Here is a 24,172-nt window from a genome sequence, read left to right as displayed (position 1 = left end):
ATTGTATGTTACGTAAAATATAAAAAATATATTATTCGGAAAGCAGACTCTCCATTTAATAATGCATTTTTATTAAATTAGTATTAATAATGAACACAATTTTTAACAATTGCCATTAAAAAAATCAATTAAACATGAATTTCATTATTATAATGAACCAAAAATCCATAATACCTTATTATTATTTCTTTCCAAAGAAACAGATCATAATGTTTAACCCAAGCATAAAGCATGCATAATAATAAAATAAACTTACTTTCGGTATAAACCTTATATTCCATCTTCCTTCTAGCTAAAACTTCTTGTTCTGCTTTTGCCAGAGCTTCCATCAACAGATCATCACTTAGATCAGCCATGTAATCCATCTCAGCCCATTCTGACAAATCTGACATTGTGTATTGATCACATGTGATCCTGGTGTTTAGGAATACGTCTTCCTGTACAAAGGCTTTTGGTTGGATGCGGCCTAAATCATCCGTGTTGGCACAAAGAAGACCTAAGAAGAAAGAAAAATAATTAATTTTTTTATTTTGAATTTATAGTTTTGTATTTATACTATATTAGTTTAACTAAACCATTTCTGCAATTATTTCACTGCATCTGTCAAAACACGATAATGTTTCTGATAATGTCGATGATCTGATATCAATTATAAGAAGCTAATCAAAACTAAAAATAATTAAACTATGTAAGTGTTTTCCTGAAGTTGATATTAATATTCTAAACTAACTAAGAAGTGGGGACCTCGGAACTAATAAAACCTTCAAAATATCAATTTTGAAATAATAATTGACAAATCTTATTATCAGATTTTAGACAGCATCAAAACATCCATCGTCGTATGTGTAATTATATTATAAAATATAGGTATAAAGGTAGAAAAATGCTTTAAAATTAATTGAGAGCCCTTCATGATTTTGACCCAATATCGCTTCACAATTATAGTTTGAAAATTTATGAGGGAAAGTCAAAACTATTGACAATTGTCGGATCGACTACTATTGTACATTTCAAAAATATTCAGTTAAAGCAAATGCAAGAGTTCGCAGCAAGTACTTCGCATCAATACTACAGGGGTAGGAAATAGCATCTGCTATTGATGGAATAAGTCGAATAGACCATGCTGCAGCAACTTTTATTTTATATTGTATTGTGTATGAAGGAGAACAAATAGTACATACAAGGCTAAAATCGAAAGTATTAATAATAAAAGTATTAGTGCTTATTTTACCAATTGTTTTGTATGGTTCCAATAATGGACACTGTATTTGTGTAAACTTGAAGTCTTGTAAATGTGATGCCTAAAATAAATCCTACATGTTTTCTTATAAGTATTAGAAATTAAATAATTATTTAATGATGCGACAATCAATGATACCAAGGTCACGTGAATTCGTCACATCGACTTATTAGATGAAAGACAGCAAAAAAACTCTAAAAAAGACCTGGACCATGATTATATAAATCATAAATCATTGCGGCGATTCTTTCAAAGTAGCAAAATTTTGTGATGAATGTTCGTAATAAAACGTGCAGCACCAAGTACACAATCAGAAGTAGTCACTTTCCCCAAAGCTATGGATTTATAATGATGATCATCATATTTAACGTCGTTCCTCTTATCCTCTTATAAGATAAGAACTTTATGATAGCATACTAACTACACATTTAGTGATGGATTTTAAAAAATGAGCATAATCATTTTAACACAAAGAAATAATATAATACAAAATAAATGTTTCAACATTTGACCTATAAATTAATAGGATTATAACTTTAATCGGCAATTAATATTAGTAATTTGACATTTCTCCATAAATTTTAATTATTTATATTACAGCAAATATGTTTAATTATATGTTTTATGTGATATCGATAACAGACCTGCAACAAAAAAAACCTGTAATATGCCTATATTTGTAATGTCCATAAAATGTTATTTGTGTGCTTGTTGAATTTTATTAAGCAATTGTAATTACATAGCCGTTTTTGTTCTAAAACTTTATTTGAATAACTTATTTATATATCACACAAAAAGTCCTCAGTTTAATTAAAAAAATTCTTTTTCTTAAATCGATTTTATATAATATTTATAAACATTTTCCCAAATTGATTCGTTCCTCATCTTTATGATGCCATTTTTGTAAAATGAATAGTTTTCATCATTTTGTACTGCACTCATGGGTTGGTATATTTTGAATTCAAATGTAAATGGGACTCTGGCTGAAATAAAATCATCAGTCCCAAAGAGATCAGAATTATCGAAACTTGCTTGAAACACTTGAAACACTCGTTGATAGGATGTCCACATAATACTAATTTGATAATCCTCAACAAAAATCTGTGCAATGTAAGCAAGAGTTTCTATGAATTGATAAAGTATTAACTAATTATTGGAATGTCAACATTTTTCACGCTTATTTTTTTGATATTAGTGCCATTCAGAACATAAAACCGAATAATATAAACTATTTTTTTACATAATATTGGTTCATTTTGAGATATAATTAACAGTACAGAAAAATAAGGAAGACACCAGTAATCATAATAATAATAATAATTAAAAAAAAAATTACTACTAACCTGCTAAACTAATTTTCTTGATTTCCTTTAACTGTTGCATACTGAGAGAACTGGGTGGTATATCATTCTCGTACCAAAACCTGTCGGTTTCCTTTAGAAGCGAAAATTGTTCTTTCAGCAAGCAGTTAAAAGTAGGTCCTACCACGGCTCCAGGAAGGGGAGTTTCCAGTAATGCTCCCACTAAAAGATCGATATTTTCTGCACTACCGTAAAGGCGTTTCAATATTTGTATGTTTTCCGGTCTTATATTGGCTGTGAGATCATCGAAATTCGGTCTTGTCGGATAAGTGATGTTGCTGCAATATTGTATCCAGTTCGTGTATCCCGGAATACCGTGATCTCTAGCCATGTGGATGAATAGAGCAGAGGTGTCCCAATTAGAGCGAAGTGGTACCATCATATGCATGCTTGGTACTTGTCCGGGGAGAGTGATGAGAATATCAACCATTTCCGCAAAGGACGCAGCGGTTTCGTTTTTCTAAAATTAATATATACATTATACAATAATTAACAATATACAAGGGATAAACAAATCGCGAAATAAGTTAGACCCGGTCCAAGGCCTATTATTGTGACCATGACCATAAAATGCAAGAAAGCACAATACTATTGAACATCTTAGCATATTTAATAATCTAAAATGCACGTGTTCCATTCATATGAGAGGATCTTAGCTGAAAGTGTCTTTCCCTCACCGAAAATTTGAAATGAGAAAAGTTTTCTTGAATCAACACTCAGCTACCACTAAAAACACGAGGGAGTAGCTTCAGCGAAAACACACGATGTATCCACAGTGAAGAATAAAAATTAAGAACAGAAAGAAACAGTTAAAACAGAAATAATCAAAAACAGAAACGGTAGAATGTTAAGACAGAATTAGCTAAACAACAAAACGAGAATTTAGAGAGGTTAGAGATCAGAAAAGTATTTAAAACAGTAAGAAACAGAATTAGTCAAAAACAGAAGCACAAGATTTCAGTGTCAAAAAACTTCACAATTAAACAGTCATACTCAAGAAACAGTAGAATCAAGAATCAGCCAATAAATTAAGAAAACAGATTGATTTCGTCAGAGAACAAGCTCACATCAAACAAAACATTACTATGTTCGTATAATTAGCAGTAGAGTCCAAGCACGAAATCGTTATAACGAAACCACATATACGATTTAGTGAGTCAATTTCAAGTCATTTCATATTTTTCTTCACCGCACCTAACGATTTGTATATATTTTCTATTATTTATATATTGTTCTTCGTTTCCTTTATACACTGGTTACAGTATTAATCATTTAAATAATTACTCAAGAAAGAAAGAAAATAAACATTTTTTACATTGTTACCTTAAGATTTCGCCTAGAGATGTCAGAACTTCTACATTGGTAAAATAATGGTTTTACCAGAAAAATCGGAAAACGATCATCCATAAAGAGGTATATCATTGAATTTATACGAATTAATTATGTTTTATAAACATGAAGAAAACCCGAAAAAACTTTACCCCCATCCATTATTTTCCATGTATTTTTACTCGTGATGCTTACCAATCTGTTAGGTAGCATTGATAGTAATGCTGGTAAAACTCCCATGGCAACTTCATTATAAATACCCGCTTTCTTGGAACTCGAATACTTGGCATACCGTCCATGAGTCTGCAATTTTAGTTCCGAATTTGAAGTTGACTCCTGTAAATGATGGAATTAAATATTTGCAATACAATGGGGTAACATCAAATATACCTCTCCTAGGAGAATTGGCAGGAACTCATTGTAAGTGATATGTTGTATTTCGGCGGTGACAATTCTTTTACTCTCGTAAAAAACAATATCATCGGTCCAGTGTCTGTTTAACCGGGCCAAGCCAACTGCGATGCGGTTATGTTCTCTTAAAATGGCAGAATACAGAGCGTTGCTTCGGCATGATGAACAGGCAGAGACATTAACTAAACCCGCGTCATAAGTCCTTAGTTGCTCGACAGCTTGATCAGTGTTGCCGTAGATAGCTGAAGCGTCCAAGAACGAGGATGCCAAATTCATTTGGTTTCTGTAAGCTGACAAATAAAACCTTGAAAATCATATTATCATTAATTTTTTATTACTGATCTCAATAAATTTAAATACGTAATGTTGAATAACATCTTTATTTGCAATTAAGGTAATTCGTTTTCAATTGACCAGTCCACAATAAATCGAATAAATAACCAGGAAGTAGAGGTTCTTGGAGAGATTCATTTGATAAAGTTTAGAGATAAATAATGCACTTTAGTAAATTAAATTTAACATGAAATTGACATTGAGTTGGTACAAAATAAAAATGGACGAAGATTGCCACGAGTATTACTAATCACTAGTAATATATTTTTTTTTATTAGCGCCCATTCCCCTTTTGATAACATTCTTTATACAAATCTACAAATATACAAAGCTGCAAAGTATTTATTACAGGGTATTTAAAAAGTTATTTAAAAAGTTAGTTCTGAGATTCCACATCGACACTGAATGTATTCCAGATTCGTGACTATACCGTTTTGCTATGAAACTGTTCTTGTAGATGTTTACGTCAATTATCTGAAAGTTTGTATCTGTATACATGCTGTATCGTTTTACATGATAATTCTCTGGGTAAAGTACACCCCCTCAACTTATATAGAAGACATATAGCATTTATTGTTTATCACTTGTTCAGATTGATGCAGCATGGCTTGGATGATATACGATTTCGAAACGCTGAGGAAGTGTGAAATGTGTACCATAGATTAATTGGATCACTATCAAATCAACAATGTTCTTATCATTACCGAAGTTCGGTTGCCGTTGGGAATGTAGAAAATGATAGCTAAGAACATGATGCTGATATCGACAGATGGTAAAATTGAATGATGAAATATTGGAATACTTTCAAATATTTTAAGAATAATTTAAATAAAATCTATTTGATTTGTTAATACTAAAGAAACGCTTAAAAATCAAAGCTCAACAGCCTCACTCCTAGTATTTTCCAGATGTTGCCCCGTCAAACTCTTTATTCACTTATTCTGTACTATATATTTAGCATTTTTTCTGATCAGAAACCTGTTGGTACAAGGATTGTTATAATTTGTGAGGATTGTTGAAATTACGCCAATTTTTTCAATTAGTTATCATGAATTTTATATAAGAACGAAAATATTTTCAAACTAGGAACCAGGTAACGCTTTTTTCGGAAAAATTCTACGAACTAATTACATAAAATATTGTAGCTTAAATCAGAAACCTTTATAGGGATCCGTTCTCATGGAAATTAAAGTACAACATTTAATATCTCAGATCATTACTCCCAATATGTATAATATATGCGTGGAAACAACAACGTATATTATCTACAAATATTTGGTTCCTTTATTTTACATCCCAACCCAAAAAGAAAGTGAATTTAATTCCTCCACATCGTATACGATCAGCAACATTAATTTCGTCACAAATTATCTCTCACTTTCACTATATCAATGAATCAATTCGATGGAATTTATCAGGTTTTTAATGGACTAAAAATTTAATATAGTAAATGGCGTAATCCCAGATTATATTTTAGATATGCTCAAAATTACTTCCTAAATAATAAATACTTTATGTAGGAAAATTAATATTTATAAATTTTATATTATAATTTTGAAGAGTTTGATGGATGCCAAAACTATTTTACCCTAACATGTATGCAAAATATTGTAGTAGTACTAGGAATAACATTACCGGGTAAAATTACTTTTTAATTCTTAAAATTTGGCATCAGCCCGATATATTTTCATCCTATCGTCAATTAAAAAAATATTTTAGCTTTTCTGACATTAAAATTATTGTAATTGTTTCTTAAAACTTTTGTTACTGCTGTGTTTACATTTCATCATGTCAGCCAAAATGATATCAACAGCTGAACTATATTTATTTTAAAGCGGTTGCATATAATCATTCTTTTAAATCTATTAAAAATATATTTGAAATATCATCAAAACTATCATAGATTCACCCAATAAAACCCGTCTACATACAAAGTGGGTGACGAATCTTGACCATCTTGATATTGGCTATATTCGAGACCAAATTTACGAAACGTATAAAACCGGTAAGTACACAAACTATTTTATCAATATAAACATAACTTAATAAAATTATTTTAGAGAAAATTGTCGGTCTGGAAAGTATACATAAAAGAGTTAGGCACATGCAGCTTTTTTAGGGATGTAAGACATCTTTTCACACACTCTTACAGGTTATAGGGTTGAAATGGTGTAAAGATAATTCTTAGAAAGGTTTAATGGAACTTCCAGACATTACCTTAAAAATTCAAATTTTAAAGACATAAAATAAGACAAAGGAGGATAAACTATTTGAATTTGTGTATATTGTTGAAACTTGAATATTTCAAAATGGTTCATTGTGGCACTCTTGCCAGGAGAGTAACAAAAAAGTCTTTTCGTCTATTATTCTCGAGGTCTATAAGATGCCTGCAAATATTTTGATCAGCAGATCAAAGTTGATGAAAATGCTAAGTATTTATTTTCTACTAGCGACCCGCCCCGGCTTCGCACGGGTGCAATGCTGATACAGAAAAATTACAGAAACACTACAGAATAAATATGAACGTTGTATATAAAAACATAGCGGCCCGCTCCGACTTTGCACGGGCATAAAATATATATGCCTATGTCACTCAATGAAAACATGATTAAAATCGATCCAGTATTTTTGGTTCATTCATTACTGCCCTTGGCCTGCACGCATTAAATTTGGAGTAAAACAATTCCTCTTCCCCTATACTTACTATGAAGATTTCCTGCTATCTTTGGAATATCTAAATTCATACAATTTTTATTACATTACACATTTTTAAACGCAAATTTTAAATTTGTAATATCTCCGAAAATATTTGTTTAATTTACATGCTGTAAGGAACCATATTGATCTATATTAATTGCACACTGTATTTAAGGTACTTAATTCGATAAGGATTAATGCCGTATTGCTTAAAATAGCTTCGTAAATAAGCCATTTTCTCACGTAAAAAGTAAACAATAAAAATGGTTAATGTGGGTTATCCCTAAAAGATAAACATATACCATCGCGGACTTTTTTGTAGACCTTTTTATGGTGTACAATACTGTAGTACATTAATTTGATCTAACTCGTAGGGTTAGGCAGCGTTTTTGCTAATTGCTAAATAAGCCTAAAAAATAGGTTAATTTACGACATCACGTTAGAAACCTCTAAAATTAGCAATGTTGCCTTAGTATATTATGCATGTATTATACATAAAAACCTTCCTCTTGAATCATTCTATCTATTGAAAAAAACCGCATCAAAATCCGTTGCGTAGTTTTAAAGATTTAAGCGCACATAGGGATATAGGGACAGAAAAGGCGACTTTGTTTTATACTATGTAGTGATTTAGAATCATTGAGTTCTAATATTCAGTGTGTACAAAGGATAATCTTGGAATTCTCAAAATTGCTTTTTCAACAATAATTAGTTATGTTGTTTAATTGAAAAGACATTTGTTGCGAAGCGAATCCGAACCTTGAAGAAAATTATAATTGAGCGTCAATGATCAAATTAATTGTGTTGTTGCAAAAATTAAAAAAAAAATAGGGAGTAGAAAGTGAAAAAAGACCAGCAATAACGAGGAACATACGCCGTCATACTCCAACCTAGACAATGCTTGGCTACACGTTGCAAAGGTTGTGAAGCATACTCTCATGCAGCTCAAATGACGCACTCAACGTACGCCTTCTGATTACTGTTAAAATGAACCAATATGCAGCATGGCTTGATCGGCACATGGTTTCAAAATATTGAAGAAGTGCAAAAATGGATCGCTGTAAATCCAACATCATTCTTTCTACAAGAGTATCATCAAGTTTCCAGAAAGACGTGGAAAAGAAAATTATTATTTAGTTAAAATATATTGTACTAAAATTCTTCATTAATGCTTATTTAAATTAAAGAAAACGATCAGAATATATGCAGACACCAAATAATAAATTTGATATACAAAACGTTATTTATTTCTAGTAGAATATAGGAGCTTGATATAGTTTGGTGACCTGATCTTATTATAATCTTGGATACTGGAAAACTTGTGATACTATTTGATACTATTTTTAAACTTGATACTACGAAGTTTATTACTTTTTGATTTACAAAAATTATCCAATTATTAATTTTTGAAATATTAAACATTAAAACATCATAATGCAAATAACTCATCATAAGAAATCAAAATAAAAATAGTTTTATTTTTGCCTTTAACTTTGACTGAAAATATCCTCTCAAATAAATTCAAATTACATAGTAACAAATGAGAGCAGAAAATATAAACCTAATGTTGGACTATGTTGTAACTGACTAATGTTGTTGGATCCAATTTATTAATTTTAGTGAACATTTTTATGAAATTCTCGCTTATCATAACAGGTCAACATAATTCCCTTCAAATGTGATACTGATTATATCGACCATCCAACTTTTCGATACCATTTTTGAAGTATGCTTTGTCCTTTGATTCAAAATAGGCCTCAGTTTCGGCGATCATTTCTTCCCAGGGAGCATTCTTTTGGGATCTGAGAATAGGAAATAGTCGCTGGGGGCCAGATCTGGAGAATACGGTGGTTGAGGAAGCATTTCGAAGCCCAATTCAGGGATTTTTGTAATCGTATTCACTGACTTGTGACACGGTGCATTGTCTTGGTGAAGGGCTATAAAACCTATGGATTTAATTCTAATAGCGCCATCTATGAGCCAGGCCCGCGACTTTTCAATTGATCTTTTAAATCTTAAAATTTTCATGTCCATGAAATATTTCCTTAAGAGATCTTTCTTCGATATCCATTAGTATGGTAAGTATACTTTTGACGCAGTAATTCAGATCAGTATTACATTAAATTTATAGCATAATTTTGTCATAATATCAATAAATCATAGCAACTAAAGATAACACTTAATTATATTATATTAATTCTTACCAAATTGGCAGTTCTCCTTATCCATTGAAGGCAATGTTCGCATATACTCTATACAATTTCCATTCTGAATTAAAGGATAACATTCCTGGTTGCGCTTCCCCTTATCCTTACAACAATCCCTCCCTTTCAGGTTTCCTGTACTGGCTAAGTCGTGTAACAACAGCTCACCCCAAGCCCCCAAAAGAGCTGTAACCGAATCATGCGTCCTAGCAGGTATTCTTTGCAGAGCGACAGCTACATCCTGCGGTGTTGGCAGAGGAAAGGTCGTGAAGGACGATTTCGGTTGAGATTTACCTGAAACAAACGGTTATCATTTAATGAATAGACGTGATGTATATCTGGGTGCTTCTGCTGAAAACAGCGACCCTCTTGCATGGCATTTTCATAACGCCAGTCATCATTTCGAGTTCTCATCGAGCACAATCAACATCCGCCTTGATTGATAGCAAAATTAAACAATCACTGACGCCTTATGATTGACAGCCTAGTATCGTTTAAGTTTTGACAATGAACAGAAAAAAAATACAATAAAATACCTAGGCCGCAGAACAAAGGAACAGGAATGAAGCAAGATAGGTTTTGATTTAATGATACAATTATTTTCATTGTGTTAATTTTTTTAATCGGGTTATAAGGTCGTACTGTACTATATTGATTTATGAAAAATAATCATAGAAAAATATTATATTTTAACTGATATTAAATCAGTGAAGGTTATTATAATGTTTAATATTATATGACGCATCTGTAATGAATGGTAAAGTATGGTGCATTATAAAAACTCTAATGTCATCTAGTTCTAATAAAAAATTTAATTAGTGCACATGATTGAGTGCCCTTTGTTACTTCAGCGGAACTTGCTCTTTCTTCACACTAGCATGAATGATTAAAGAGCGCTTTTCAAGTTGACGGGACAAATGAAACCCTTTCACACTCGCCGATATGTCGATATCGTGTCGTTGCCGGCAACGGCATGTCAGCGGGAAGCAATCGGTCCACTCGTGTCGGCGTCGATTTTTTTGTGTACAGAGATATTTTTAAGGTTAAAAGAGGAAAATGTCTAGCTTTTAATCTGATATGTAACACTAATTGAATTAGTAGAATCAAAGTCTTCTATATGGGACAATACTAATGAAAATTATAAAGACAAAATACGGTGCCGTGCCGTTGCCGCGTCGGCGTCGTGTCGGTGCCGGCAGATGTGAAAACGTTCAATACCGTTTAATTTAAATATTACATGTAGCAATCGTATTATTTGCTATTGCTCTTGGTATTTGCGTGTTTGTTGTATAGCCCTATTATTTCCCTTTGTCCTAAAACATGTTAATTGAAAAGTCCCCGGCCTACCATAGTAAAATATATTTTTTTGGCAAAAATTAGTTTTTTTATTCAACATAATTCTCTTCAAGGGTGATACACTAATTATAGCGACCCTGCAACTTTTCGATACCATTTTTGTAGTACGATTTGTCCTTTGCTTCAAAATAGGCCTCAGTTTCGGCGATCACCTCTTCATTCGACGAAAATTTCTTCCCAGCGAGCATTCTTTTGAGATCTGAGAACAGGATGTAGTGACTGGGAAACAGATCTGGTAAATACGGTGGACGAGGGAACAATTCGAAGCCAAATTCATGGATTTTTGCTATCATTTCCACTGACTTGTGACACGGTGCATTGTCTTGCTGAAGCAGCTCTTTCATTTTCTTCAAATGCGGCTGTTTTTCGGCGATTTTGTCCTTCAAACGGTCCAATAACGCTATGTAATAGTCGCTGTTGATGGTCTTTGCTTTTTCAAGGTAGCAAATGAAAATTGTTCCATGCTCATCCCAAAATACAGACGCAATAACCTTGCCAGCCGACTGATGCGTTTTCCCATGGTATGACGCGGGTTCATCGTATGCAGTCCACTCGGATGACTGTCCATTGGATTTCGGAGTGAAATGATGGAGCCATGTTTCATCCATTGTCACATATCGATGTAAAAACATGGGTTTATTGCGCTTCATCATCATCAAACACTGATCCAAATCATCCACTCGTCGTTGTTTTTGGTCAAAAGTGAGCTTGCGTGGCACCCACTTTGCACAGAGCTTTCTCATACCCAAGTATTCGTGAATGATATGATGGGCACGTTCAGTTGATATCTTTAGAGTGTCTGTCATTTCATTAAATTTAAATTTACGGTCATTCAAAATCATTTTGTGGATTTTTCTAATGTTTTCGTCGGTAACAACTTCTTTTTGGCGTCCACTGTGTTCACCGTCTTCAGTGGTCATTTCACCACCTCTAAACTTAGCAATCCAATCCTTAATGGATGAGGATTTTCCTCAGGCCGTGTCTAAAAACTGGGCATCAAGCCAAGTTTTTGCTTCAACTGTATTTTTTCCCTTCAAAAAGCAATATATTATCAACAAGCGAAATTCCTTTTTATCCATTTTTTTCACAATAATAAATGTTGCTTCGCTATCAAATTTATACACACATCTTGTGAGGGTTAGAGTTAACTGAAAAACACATGGATTTAATTCTAATAGCGCCATCTATGTGTCAGGCCGGGGATTTTTCAATTAACCTCTTATTAATAGATTATTTTTCAAATTTGTTTAAATGTAATTGTTTCATGAACTATTTTGATGCGATTGGAAATTTTCTTTAATTCCTAATTTCTATGATCAGAAGTAAGATGCATATTCACAACACTCGACAAAGGAGCAAACACGGTTCCTTAACAACATATATATCTGAAGAAATATTCTCTATATGTAATTATAATTTATATTTAATAATATAAATTAATTAAGAAATATAAAATAAGAATGATGGCATTCTTGCGTCCCTTTGATAATTTCTATTTTTTATTTAATAAGACTGAGGCAGAGCAACATGTGACCAGACTTTTTTTAGAACTATACAAAATAATATTTTTAATTTAAAATCTGAAAAAAATATTATTTGATAATGTATTATTAAAGTAAGTCAATTGATTATTATCTGGAGAAGCCTGAATTCTTGGTTATGAATGGCCAAAAAAGTTATATTGCTATCAATTATCGGCAAATATTCATTTGTTTGTTATTTCAAATTCATCCAATATCTTTACTAAATTTGACCAATATATTCTTCTTTGATTTTTACATCTATTTGACTGTTGGCATTTATTTGTTTTAACAGTTTATAAGTTTAAAGTTAGATTTCCGAATACTTTATTTTTATAAACGAAGAGAGATATTGTTAGATTTTAATTTAGCTCAAGTTTTACGTTTTCAAATTACACACGCTTAAACAAGTGCCTTAAATATTAATAAATTCGATCTTTTTTAAAGAACAAAGAACGCTCGATATTTTTGTTGTCTGATTACCAGTCTGACATACAGCAACATTTTTATGCTATCAACTATTTATTAGACATTATATATAGTTCTACACATATTATATTATATTATTCTGGCAAAATTTAAATCTACCAAATTTGATCTAAATTTTATTCGAAAAAATGCTAATAAATACTTGAGTATGCTTATTTATTTTACGTAAAAAGAGCATCTAATAAAGAACCAACAGCATATTTATCTGAAAAACACTGAATATATATATTAATAAATGATATTCATTCATATGAAGAAGACAAAGGGATGATGACTCGTTTATTATCGAAATATTAGTGTGCAGAAGTGTGCAGAACTATAAAAATTTCTATGGCAATTACTACAGAAAATATAACTCAGAAATAGGGATATATCTAGCATTCATATATTTCGAAAAGACATTTAATAGAGTAAAAAGAAATAAAATGGGTTCTGGAAAAAAGCAGTGAAATATACTCTATAAACAAGGTGATAAAATCGTAAGGGTAATTCAATAAATATATACATATATCTACAAATACAGTAATTACAGATAACAAGAAATCAAACCTCTTTCATCAGCAAATTTGCTCAAAATACGTATGCTTGAAATTATAAAAAAATGCTCAATAAAATCAGGATTGGATATAAGAATATAAAAAAGTATCAAAATGAGCTTTTGCCGATAATTTACTGACAACATGAGAGTCCAGATCATTGAAGAATTCTAATCAGTTGGAACATTCTACCAATGGAATATGCAATAATATTAACAAAAGCACAACGAAAGCTACAGTAATGGAAGATCCAGAAGACATAAATATTCAAGCTAAAAAGTAAAATTTAAGCAATACATAAAAAATTTGCCTCAAAAAAAGAAGCATACTTTCCGTTTACCAGATAGCAATTATCTTTGCATTTTGCATAAGCACTAAGAGTGTGCATTGTGCTCATGAAGTCTTCTTTGTTCCAATATCAACCAGTCCTTATTGAAAAATTCCATTTTTGTATACACAGAAATATAATACGAAACCAAGGAACATTTATACTGCAAAATAAAAATCGCAAGTAATAACTATAAGGCCTAGTTTTCTGAGTACTTAAACATCAAAAATTAAAACTGAAGTATTAATGAAGCAAGAACGAGAGTGTTATATACTGTGTATATAAATATCTATAAATATCTATAAATATATAAATATATGTGTGTATATACAAATATATACTGTGTATATAAATATAATTTACAAAAGAAAGTTTTACCATTAAATAACCATTAAGCAAATAGCTCGATTAAATGAAAAATATATTATTGCGGATTTGTCTGTAACTAGCATCTATTAGTAACCCTATTACCAACTTCTCCTAAATGGCGCTTCTCATCAACTTACTCAAGCAGACCGCCCGCTCGTCTGTTGAACGAAGACATCACTTTCATTGATCGTTACCGGGTAATCGGTTAAGAATAAATCACTTTCTCTTCCACCGTTAACCATTTAATTAACTCGACATTAAAAAGCTGTATTCTGAAATGACTAGGTCACGCTTAATGGGTATAAGCGGCACGTAATGATTATTGTACACAAATTTAACATACAATGGAATTTGATGGCTTAAATGCGAACATTTGTCATGTTAACCACCAGGAAGGTGTGCGGTTTTTGGAACTATTTCGCTGGTTTTATTATTTAGAATTCAGGAGCAGCAGGAGGCTTATAGAGAAATTGATTCGTTCGGTTATTATTTGGAAGGTTACGTAGTAGAAAAATAGTAGTTAAAATTATCAAGGTTTACGCACTAAACCAAAAGTTGAAAAAATGAATGATTAACTTCGCAGAAGGTCAATATCTGTTTACTATTCATTCATATAGATGAAGGAGACCACCTACAGGAAATAAAGTCCACATTATGAGATACAAAAGAAGGTAAAATTCTTTTGTATTAAAATAAATAAAAAATTAAGATCAAATTATTTTTGAGAGAAATTTCTTCTGTTCATTTTTTGTCGTGAAAAGTCTACTAACATCAAGCTCCACAGCTATACATCTTATATTTTGTGAATGTAACACCGTCACGTTAAATAAATAATTTTTTTTGGAAATGATGTAATGTTTTCCGAAAAAAAAAACAGATAATGACTTAGAGTACACCTGGTAAAACCTTTTCTATGTTGTTTTTGAATGAACTACTCATAAGTGAAAAATCGCCTGTCAAAACACATCTTTTCATAAGATTTTTTTCGCATTTGACAAAAATATTCATTGAACTTTGCTTTCAATTTCTTGTCTTGTTTTGCCGCTACACAATGTGGTTTATTTTCAACTACAAAACATTTGGTAGGTAAATTGGGACATTATCATCTTAGATGCACTTGAGCAGTATTTTTCTTTGTTTCAATTAAAATCAAATAAAATTTGGAAAACTCAATACAACAAAAGTGGGATTTTTATTAAATAAAAATCAATATAAATCAAATCTAGTTGACAAAATCTCCGCCATCTTTGATAATTAACCGAACTAATTATCGTACTCATTCAATATAGATCAATACACATTATTTTATTGAATTAAATAGTGTTGCTCTTAATTAAAGGTGTTTATTATAATTAGAAAAAGCAATATAATTTATAATTAAAACAAATCCTACAAGTCATTATCATTAATCAACAAATTAATTTCTAGCCATTATTAACATAACCAGAACCATTTAGAGAAAGATATGGCATGAAAATAGAAATAAACACAGAAACTTGATAATTACGCGCTTTCGTGTATTTCAATCGACGATATCTATTAGTGAAAACAACCTAACCTAACTTAAATTAAATCTAAATTCGATGGTTTTGACATATATCTACAAAAAATTACACCTTTTTCAGTTAATATAATTGAGTTTTTCAATATATATTTTCGAAATTCATTAGTTTTGTTCCCTTATTTGAATAAATTTTCTGTCAGAGCTAATCGAACATTTATATAAAATTATGGTGATTCTGGTTCGTCATATTCGAATTGCCGGTTTTAACTTCAAAGATTTAAAAGCAGCTACTTTGATATTCATGACAAAGAACGGCCTGAAGGACGAAAATATTCCAAGAACATTGAATTGCAAGACTTATTGGATGAAAGCCTAGCTCAAACTTTCAAATAACTTTCAGATAGCTTATTCGTTGATGAATCACCTTTTCGACACGTTTACATGCTGTGAGAGAGAATATACAAGCTTTATGAGTCGTATTGCCATTAGACGATAATCCCAAGCACACAAAGTTATGGCTTAGTCGAGCAAATTCATCCACATGGACACCAAAGCCGAATATTTATGACCATAAACTTTATGAATATGGTGGGATCAGTAAGCTGTAGCATATTACAAGCTGATCAAGCCGAATGAATCTGTTACTGCAGATATTTATCGACCTCAACTGAACATATAGAAAATCGTATTGACCAGATAGCTGATTAAAACATATTAAGTTTTATGCAGTATGCATTAGTTCCAACGCACAGAGGATGTACAAATATGGATCAATGATTGAATCGCTTACAAACCAACATTGTTTTATCGATACCGTATAGCTAAGTTATCAGAAAGATGAGAAACTGTTAAAATTGATGTCAAATATTTTGGCTAATATTGGTTTGAATGTAAAAAATTATCAAAATACATGCAAGCACTTAAAAAACCAACAAGTGACCACCTTAAATATAGTAAATATAACCAAGGATTGTCTATTTGAAAGTTCCACAATGATATAGAAATTTGGGATTTTTTATTAATAAAAACAAATAATCAAAATCATTAGTAACAAATAAATCTAAGGTAATAAGAAAAACATATTTATATAAATATAAGCCCAGATCGATAAAAATATTATGATAGTAGACATAGAAGGAAAAAAACCTAATACCCACACATCAGTTTGTGTTTCTTAACCATCATTCGAAGATTGATCAGGTGTATAGAACAACAGATGTAATTGAAAAAGGTTATGCTATTGAGAGCTATTGAAATGTTATATTATAGCCAGAATGAGTCAAATACGAGGAAACTTACTCTATAATAAAAGAAGCTAAAATAGGTGTGCCATAAGCAAGTGTATTGGGATCATTTCTTTACCTCCTCTACGTATATGATATACCATAAATGGAAAATATCACGATGATTACATTTGCTGATGACACTGCGATTCTTGCTGTCGGAGACAATAACAAAGAAGCTACACGAAAATTTCAACAGGCAAGTGAAAATATAAATAATTGGATCCAGACTCCCATGGCAAAAGCACCGATACCAACAATAAATAATAATACCATTCCATATAACAACACTATCTCAGAATGAACCTCGATGTAAGACTTTGCCGAAAGGAATACATAAAAAAGAAAAGGAAACAAAGAAAGGAAGAGTTAAAATATAGAAAAATGTATTGGCTACTTGGAAGAGAATCACAAGTATCAGTACATAATAAATTGCTATTATATAAGCATATATTGAAAGCTATTTGATTATACAGAATACAATTATGGGGATGTTTCGCGAAAAGTAATATAAATATAATACAAGTTTTCCAAAACAAAGTCCAGAGAAGTATTATGGGTACCTCGAGATACTAACGACTGTTTACTTACATCGAGACCTTCAGATACAGACTAGGAAATCAAGAGAATTGTAAGGAGACATGAGGATAGACTCCATTCTCATGTCAATATCGAAATAATACAACTCTCGGATAACACCAGAACAAGACACAAATAGACATCATTACACCAGAGACTAAGACAAATCTTGGGGCCCCCTAGATATATATCTAGATTTAAGTTAATGTAAAGACAAATTGTAGGTTATTCCGTAACAACGACTACCAACAATGTAATAAATAAACTTAAAAGAAACAGTAGATTATTAATAATAATTAATTATCCTAATATAGTATAATTAATTAACAAAGAAAATCGTTTAAACTGCTTGAAAATGTAGGTACGCCCAAGAAATACTACCTACTTTTAATACGATAATTATAAATTATCGGGTATATCATTAAGGAACGCTAATAAACACCATCGTATAATAACTTACCATCAGCATATATGGGTGGTAGCAATCTCAAGAAAGGAGCTCCTCTAATACCCCAAGTGGGATGCCTGACATTGTTGCATTCTCCAGTGGCAGTTCGGAATTTGCTAGGTGGACAGTTGAAATTATCTTCAGCGATACACTTCTCCGTCCACGGAGCATCGTTTCGTTCCATTTTAAAGGCTTTCTGCACTGTAGGCTTAACATCTTCCGGCAAGTTATTTGTGTAGGTGGATATATTAAAACCGATCGCCGCTTCAATGAAAGGAATGACCACCACTATTAAGAGCATCCATGCTATCGAAAACCTAGAACAAAACGAGTAATATATTAGTGAATTATATAAAATATATGTTTTTGTTGTAACCAACATTGATTATTACAAAATAATCTTCAAAATTCCTTCATTAGGATGTATTTACTATGATTTAATTTTAATCATATAGTGCAATTGCCACTTGAAAATTAATAATTTTATAATGCAACTAACAAATTAACATAATTATAGCTATTATTAAAGTGTTCAATAAATTAGCGGAATGGAAAAAGGAAAGAGGATTGAAATTTAAATATAAAGATAGAAAAATGTTAATTATTATAAAAACTAATTTTAATTTTTTAGTAAGCTTTTTGCAATACATGTTTTCAGTTTTTACGTTAGTGAACTTAAAAATATCATGATCATATGTAATTAGTTTTTATTTAATTTAAGATAAAATTAAAATAAATAAATTTAAATGTCTAAATTATACATAATCAATTAAGTATATGTTATTGAGTTATTTTAATAACATCATATCATTATTCTTGGTTTTTTTGATAATGAATAATTAATGTTATGTTAGTAATAAAAATTGTTTAGTAATAATGTTTTAATATGAGTCATATTTAACGTGTAAATTGACTTTTAACATATTTGTCATTTAACTTTAGAAAAACATTATTCGAATTAAAAGACACATTTTGGAGTGATTGGAAGTTAATTAGAGAAGAAGCATAACTATAAAATATAGAACGGTGTTCATGAAGAATATTGCTTATGAGCAATTTAAGAATGAATGAACAGTAGAAAAATATTTAATAATAATTTAGGTGAATTATATAGATTAATTCATCTATTGAACGAATCTTTTCATCAATAAGTATTAGTTTATTTAATTTAAAGTATGATATTAAATGATGTAATGCGTTATAGAAAATATTATAGAAAAAAAATCTTTAAAAAATGTTTTTGAACAATTTCAAACCCCTTTTTCCATTTCGATGGTTAAAAATCAACATGTAATGAAAACAACCTTTAAAAATCTCTATTTTCGATGCACAAAAACAATTGACTGAGTCAACGAACAACACTAGCTTTATATATAGAGCGTTTTAGTTGTTTTTATCTGTCAAAGGAGTTATATTGCGATATAAAGCTATCCATTACAAAAGAAATGAAATTAGTTTTTCTCAAACTTTATAATAAATCGAATTTTAATTTGTTGTTGAAAAAAATACTTATTTTTATAACATAATCACTTTTACTTTTTATATCATACAATAATCTCTATTTCATTATAGTATGTTTTGAAGAAATTTCTATTTTAGTCTCTAAATAAATAATGTAATTATTAAATATTTATTTTATTAACATATTGACTCTTATAGTTTTGGCTGTCAACAAAATAATTTTTATTATAATACAATTATTTTCTTGTTAAATTTCCATTTTTACTGATAAACAGATCCTTGTATTACATAACAAAAATAATAATTTTAGATTTTATATCACCTAAAAGTCGAAAAAATTGTATTTGGAAATCTAAGCAAGCGTGACATTTATTTGTACATGTTTTATAGTGTTTTGGTGACATGAACTTAAACTGTCTATCTAATAATAATAATATCTCATTACTAACTTAAAAAGTTTGGTTATAAACGCTATTTTCTAACAAAAATAAATCTATTAATATGTAAATTCATTGCTTAGACATGTGGACTTTACTACTTTACTTTCTCCATATAAATAATTTCGATCTTAATGTATCAAGGAAGAAATATTAATAACCGTATAATTTCGGATGAATCTCAAATATAAAAAAAACAACTTTCAACACTACTTTATGTCAATAATCTATGGTAAATGTTACAAAAAATGATTTACACTTGATTGACAAAGGAGATAAATATTTTGTGGTGAGAGAACTTATTGTTTTATAGTTTTATAAGCTGTTACTATAACCTGGTAAAATTATTACGATAATTGCATAATTTTCACATCACTTCTTTTATTTATCCATAATATACATTAGCATAGCACTGGAATATGTGTGAAAATTACTGCTAGACGTATGTTTATAGATAACTGGATGACCAAATGAACTTCATTTACCTATATGTACCCTTACAAATTTTCTCCGACAATAACAGTGACCACGTCGCCGATTATCCGTAAATCAAACCTTTCGTTCGCGTTTTCATTGATGTTTTGTCAGTTCCGATAATAAAACTATGGCTTTCGGATGGATTTCCATCTAGTACTATTTTGAACATATTGACTAAATCGTGTTTTATGGGTGGATACGCTTATAGATTTTAGCAGCCTGATTGCCAATAAAATAAATTTGTAGAAATTTATGATCTGCATCTGGTAGATACAGCGATAAGTAGATAATGTAAATAAGGTAAGAGATATGTTTGTTTTTGTATTTATAAGTGTTTAATATTATTTTAACTCTATTGTAATATAATTCCTTAAAATTTGGTATGTAATTGTCGTTACAATATGCCAAAAAAAGTCACTTGGAAACAACCCTTAAATATTTGAATGTTGGACTAGAAGTGGTTGTGGCAATTTCTTTTTTCCACCGCCACAACATATCTCAACAGATTCACCGCTATATTTTAATGTCTTAAAATATAGACAAATCATTATATTTTCCTTAAATTAAACCGATTTGGCACCATAATCTATTTTCAAGTCGTAGTGGAATAGTGCTCTTTCTTGAACAAAAGAACTACTGCCTCTGCGAAATTTCTCAACTCCTACGCCATACCAATAGGACTTCGACGATCTAAGTCAGGTTATACTCCTGGCATTGTTAATAATAGATGTAAAGAAAAGTTTTGCGCACTAAATTTATAAATAAATAATCATAATGTGGAATAAACTTACAAAGTATACTTTTTCATAACCAGTCGCTACCTATTTCAATTATATTCTTAGTAAATGTTTCCTCGACCGCTATTCTTATACAAATGGAAATAACTGTTTAATCAATAATAATACTCATAATAATAATAATAGCCTATCCAAAAAAGTTCTGTACGTGCGTCATCAAGATGTTTAATGTATTGCCCGCAGCAATTTTGAAATTTGTTTTAAAATCAGACAATGTTTGCCTTCTCATTTTATTTTGGTTAAAAATACACAATGCTGTCTGATAAGTTCGAATGTGTAACTGAACTAGCCTGCCAAAGTCGTCCGATTGGCAAATGTATGCAAAATTGGTGAAAACAATAGTGATAAGAGGTTATAAACCGGAAAACGTTATTTTAATGCTTTTCTTGTATTGATATATTTAAAATCGCTGCTTATTATTACTCTGATTGAAAATTCCGATTCTAGACAGAACAGGTCGCTTCTCTAATCAGTTACTTTCAACAGGAACGAGATAATGGAGGACCCCTCTTACTAGTAAAAATCGTTGGACATTTTTACTATTCAGCTGCACTGAATATTAGAATATCTCAAAAAATGAAAAATATAACCTTGAATTTACCGAAAAAAAACCGTTCTCATACGAAGCGGGTGACGAATCAAGATCAGTTTCATGATCTATCATAGACTAAATGTCTAAAATTTATAAAAACATTGAGTAGTTTTTCAATACAAACATAATTTAGTACAATTACTTCAAAGCAAACTGTTAGGCTGAAAAGTATCGAAAAGGTCTGATGGAACTTCCGGATATTGCTTTTAAAAAAATATAATTTTTAAAAGCATAGTAATGAAGGAAGACTTCTATTTCAATTTATGAATTTAAATGAGACATGGATATTTCATAATGGAAGCAATACACCCAATAGTCACTCATGGCAAGATGATAATAAAAATAGTGCTATGACAATAAAAGTTGATGGAAAAATGGGAATGTTGGAATAACAATTAATTAGGTTTTATTAGTCATAACATTTATTAATAATTCATTGCAGATGTATTGTACTTCATGCTGGAAACAGGAACGGTTAATACCACCTTCTGTGTGGATGTACTCGATCAGGCACATTGAAGAAGAAATTGATAAATGATGGAATTGTGAACAAATGTTAAATAGATTGGAAATCAACCCGAATGAAACTTTCTGAATATGATATGATTCAATGCTGCCAATTTCTAAGACAGGATGATGAGAGAGGAAATCAGTAAAATTGAGTATATAATTATTAGAAAATAACTGTAAGAAATGTTATTGTAGAGTGTCAAAGATTTATGTGTACAGATATGTATGTAAATGTTCAGTATATACATGAGAATTAAAACTAAAAATTGAAATGTATGTATGTATGTATGTATCAGAGAAAAAGATGAAAGAACAGAATTAAATGTATCAGGAGAGAAAGGATAGTATTTTGCATATATGGCAAATGTATTAAGGAGAATGCCGTGATTAAATATAGTTTTATCAAGAAATATGTTTACAGATATTAGCAAAAAAAAACTAAGGAGTCAAAGTCAGTCAAAATGTAATTTCAAGAAAACACTGTACTGAAGGACACAAGAACTAAGCGTAAAGGGTAAATATACTCTCTAATGAAAGTAAAATATATTACCTGCCTATACAATTGTTAATTAGGTGAACATGGAACGTGGATATAACTACATAAAAAAAGCCCCTGGAACTTTTCTCATAGATGTTAAAGAAAAGAGCTCAATGTAAATATAATCAAACACAGCCCTAACCTACAAACTATTATAGCTGTGTGCTTAATTGTAGTTTTATGTCCTTTGATAAGATATGTATCAGATTTGTTATAATGTTAAAATAAATTACATTTAATAACAGTATTTTTGTCTAAGTATTTTATTTAGATTAGAATTTTGTTGTATGCGTAACTCAAACTGAACTACAACTCGGAGTTGATACGGCAACATTGCGACGTTTAAACGTCATATATTTAGATGACGTATGTACAAAACTGTTTTGAATAGACGTCATTATTTCTTACTTAATATTCACATTATCGAATTGATGTCCCTATAAAACCTATGTATCTATTTCCTAACGCATTAAGCATTTAACCACCAATAACAATATAGCTTTGTGATAGTAAAACTCTATTGATGTTAATGACAGAGGCATTTTTATAGGAAAAGGAAATTGTTATATTTATTATTTTCCTTGCGGTTATTCCCCATTTTCTCACTACATAAACCTTCCCTGGACTTCTATAAATATTTTAAAACCAAAATTCTAACGACTAACGAAAAACAATTCATATATATCCATAGATTTGTTAACAATGTCATATATATGATATATTATTAATAAAAACTATATAACCAAAATCTTTAAATTTAAAATAATTTCCAAATTAACATAACCAATAAATAACTTGAGCTTTCTAATTTATAATACTTATTGATGACTTAACGTTCCTAATGATGCCAACCTGGTTAGTAAATGATCTTTGCAAATATTCTAGTCCTATTCTTAGCCTTGATTAGTTATTACAATTTAGCCAACAAACCATAAATTATATTTATGCTCTATTTCGCATGTTATCACTACATATCTCTAATGGATTCAGTTATAGTATCATCTAAATTAATTACAAGTAATGGCATTTATTCCATTTTTGGTCGATGCGAATAAAGGACACTTTCTTCTCGATTAATATCGGTAACGAGCCACCAACTCGGAATGACAATAAGCAGTTTCTCAATTTCAATGAATTAACCTTGTGTTCGTAAATATCCTTTGGCACATTTTCGGTGCGTTAGATCATCAGTGCTATTTTTTGCGATTGAAATTTATAAGAAACGTGAGTTATGCGAGTATTTTGAAACGAATTAGTAAATTATCGGTCGACCAAAAAGTAGGCAACCGTATAATCGCCGAATTTTGAATCGAGATTATCCGTTCAAATCCGAATTAATTTCGGATATTAATATTCATGTAGAAGAGATTTTC

General features: G+C 30.5%; 1 protein-coding gene across 1 annotated transcript in view; it reads right to left on the bottom strand.

The window, feature by feature from the left end:
* The window catches only part of LOC143206024 (uncharacterized), a 74,183-nt gene that overhangs the window by 24,611 nt on the left and 25,400 nt on the right, over nt 1-24,172 (bottom strand). Inside the window, exons 2-7 of the mRNA XM_076418974.1 lie at nt 18,000-18,304; nt 9,576-9,869; nt 4,321-4,631; nt 4,126-4,266; nt 2,584-3,061; nt 257-496 (exon numbers count right to left, since the gene is read on the bottom strand). Coding sequence (XP_076275089.1) covers nt 257-496; nt 2,584-3,061; nt 4,126-4,266; nt 4,321-4,631; nt 9,576-9,869; nt 18,000-18,304 — 1,769 coding nt within the window. The remainder of the gene's footprint in view (nt 1-256; nt 497-2,583; nt 3,062-4,125; nt 4,267-4,320; nt 4,632-9,575; nt 9,870-17,999; nt 18,305-24,172) is intronic.

The sequence above is a fragment of the Rhynchophorus ferrugineus genome, unplaced genomic scaffold (genome assembly GCF_030347505.1).
Source record: "Rhynchophorus ferrugineus isolate W39M unplaced genomic scaffold, kcgeb_rfMv2 rfM1, whole genome shotgun sequence".
Taxonomy (NCBI): domain Eukaryota; kingdom Metazoa; phylum Arthropoda; class Insecta; order Coleoptera; family Curculionidae; genus Rhynchophorus; species Rhynchophorus ferrugineus.
Note: the sequence above shows the minus strand (reverse complement) of the source record. Positions and strands in the feature narration are given on the sequence as shown.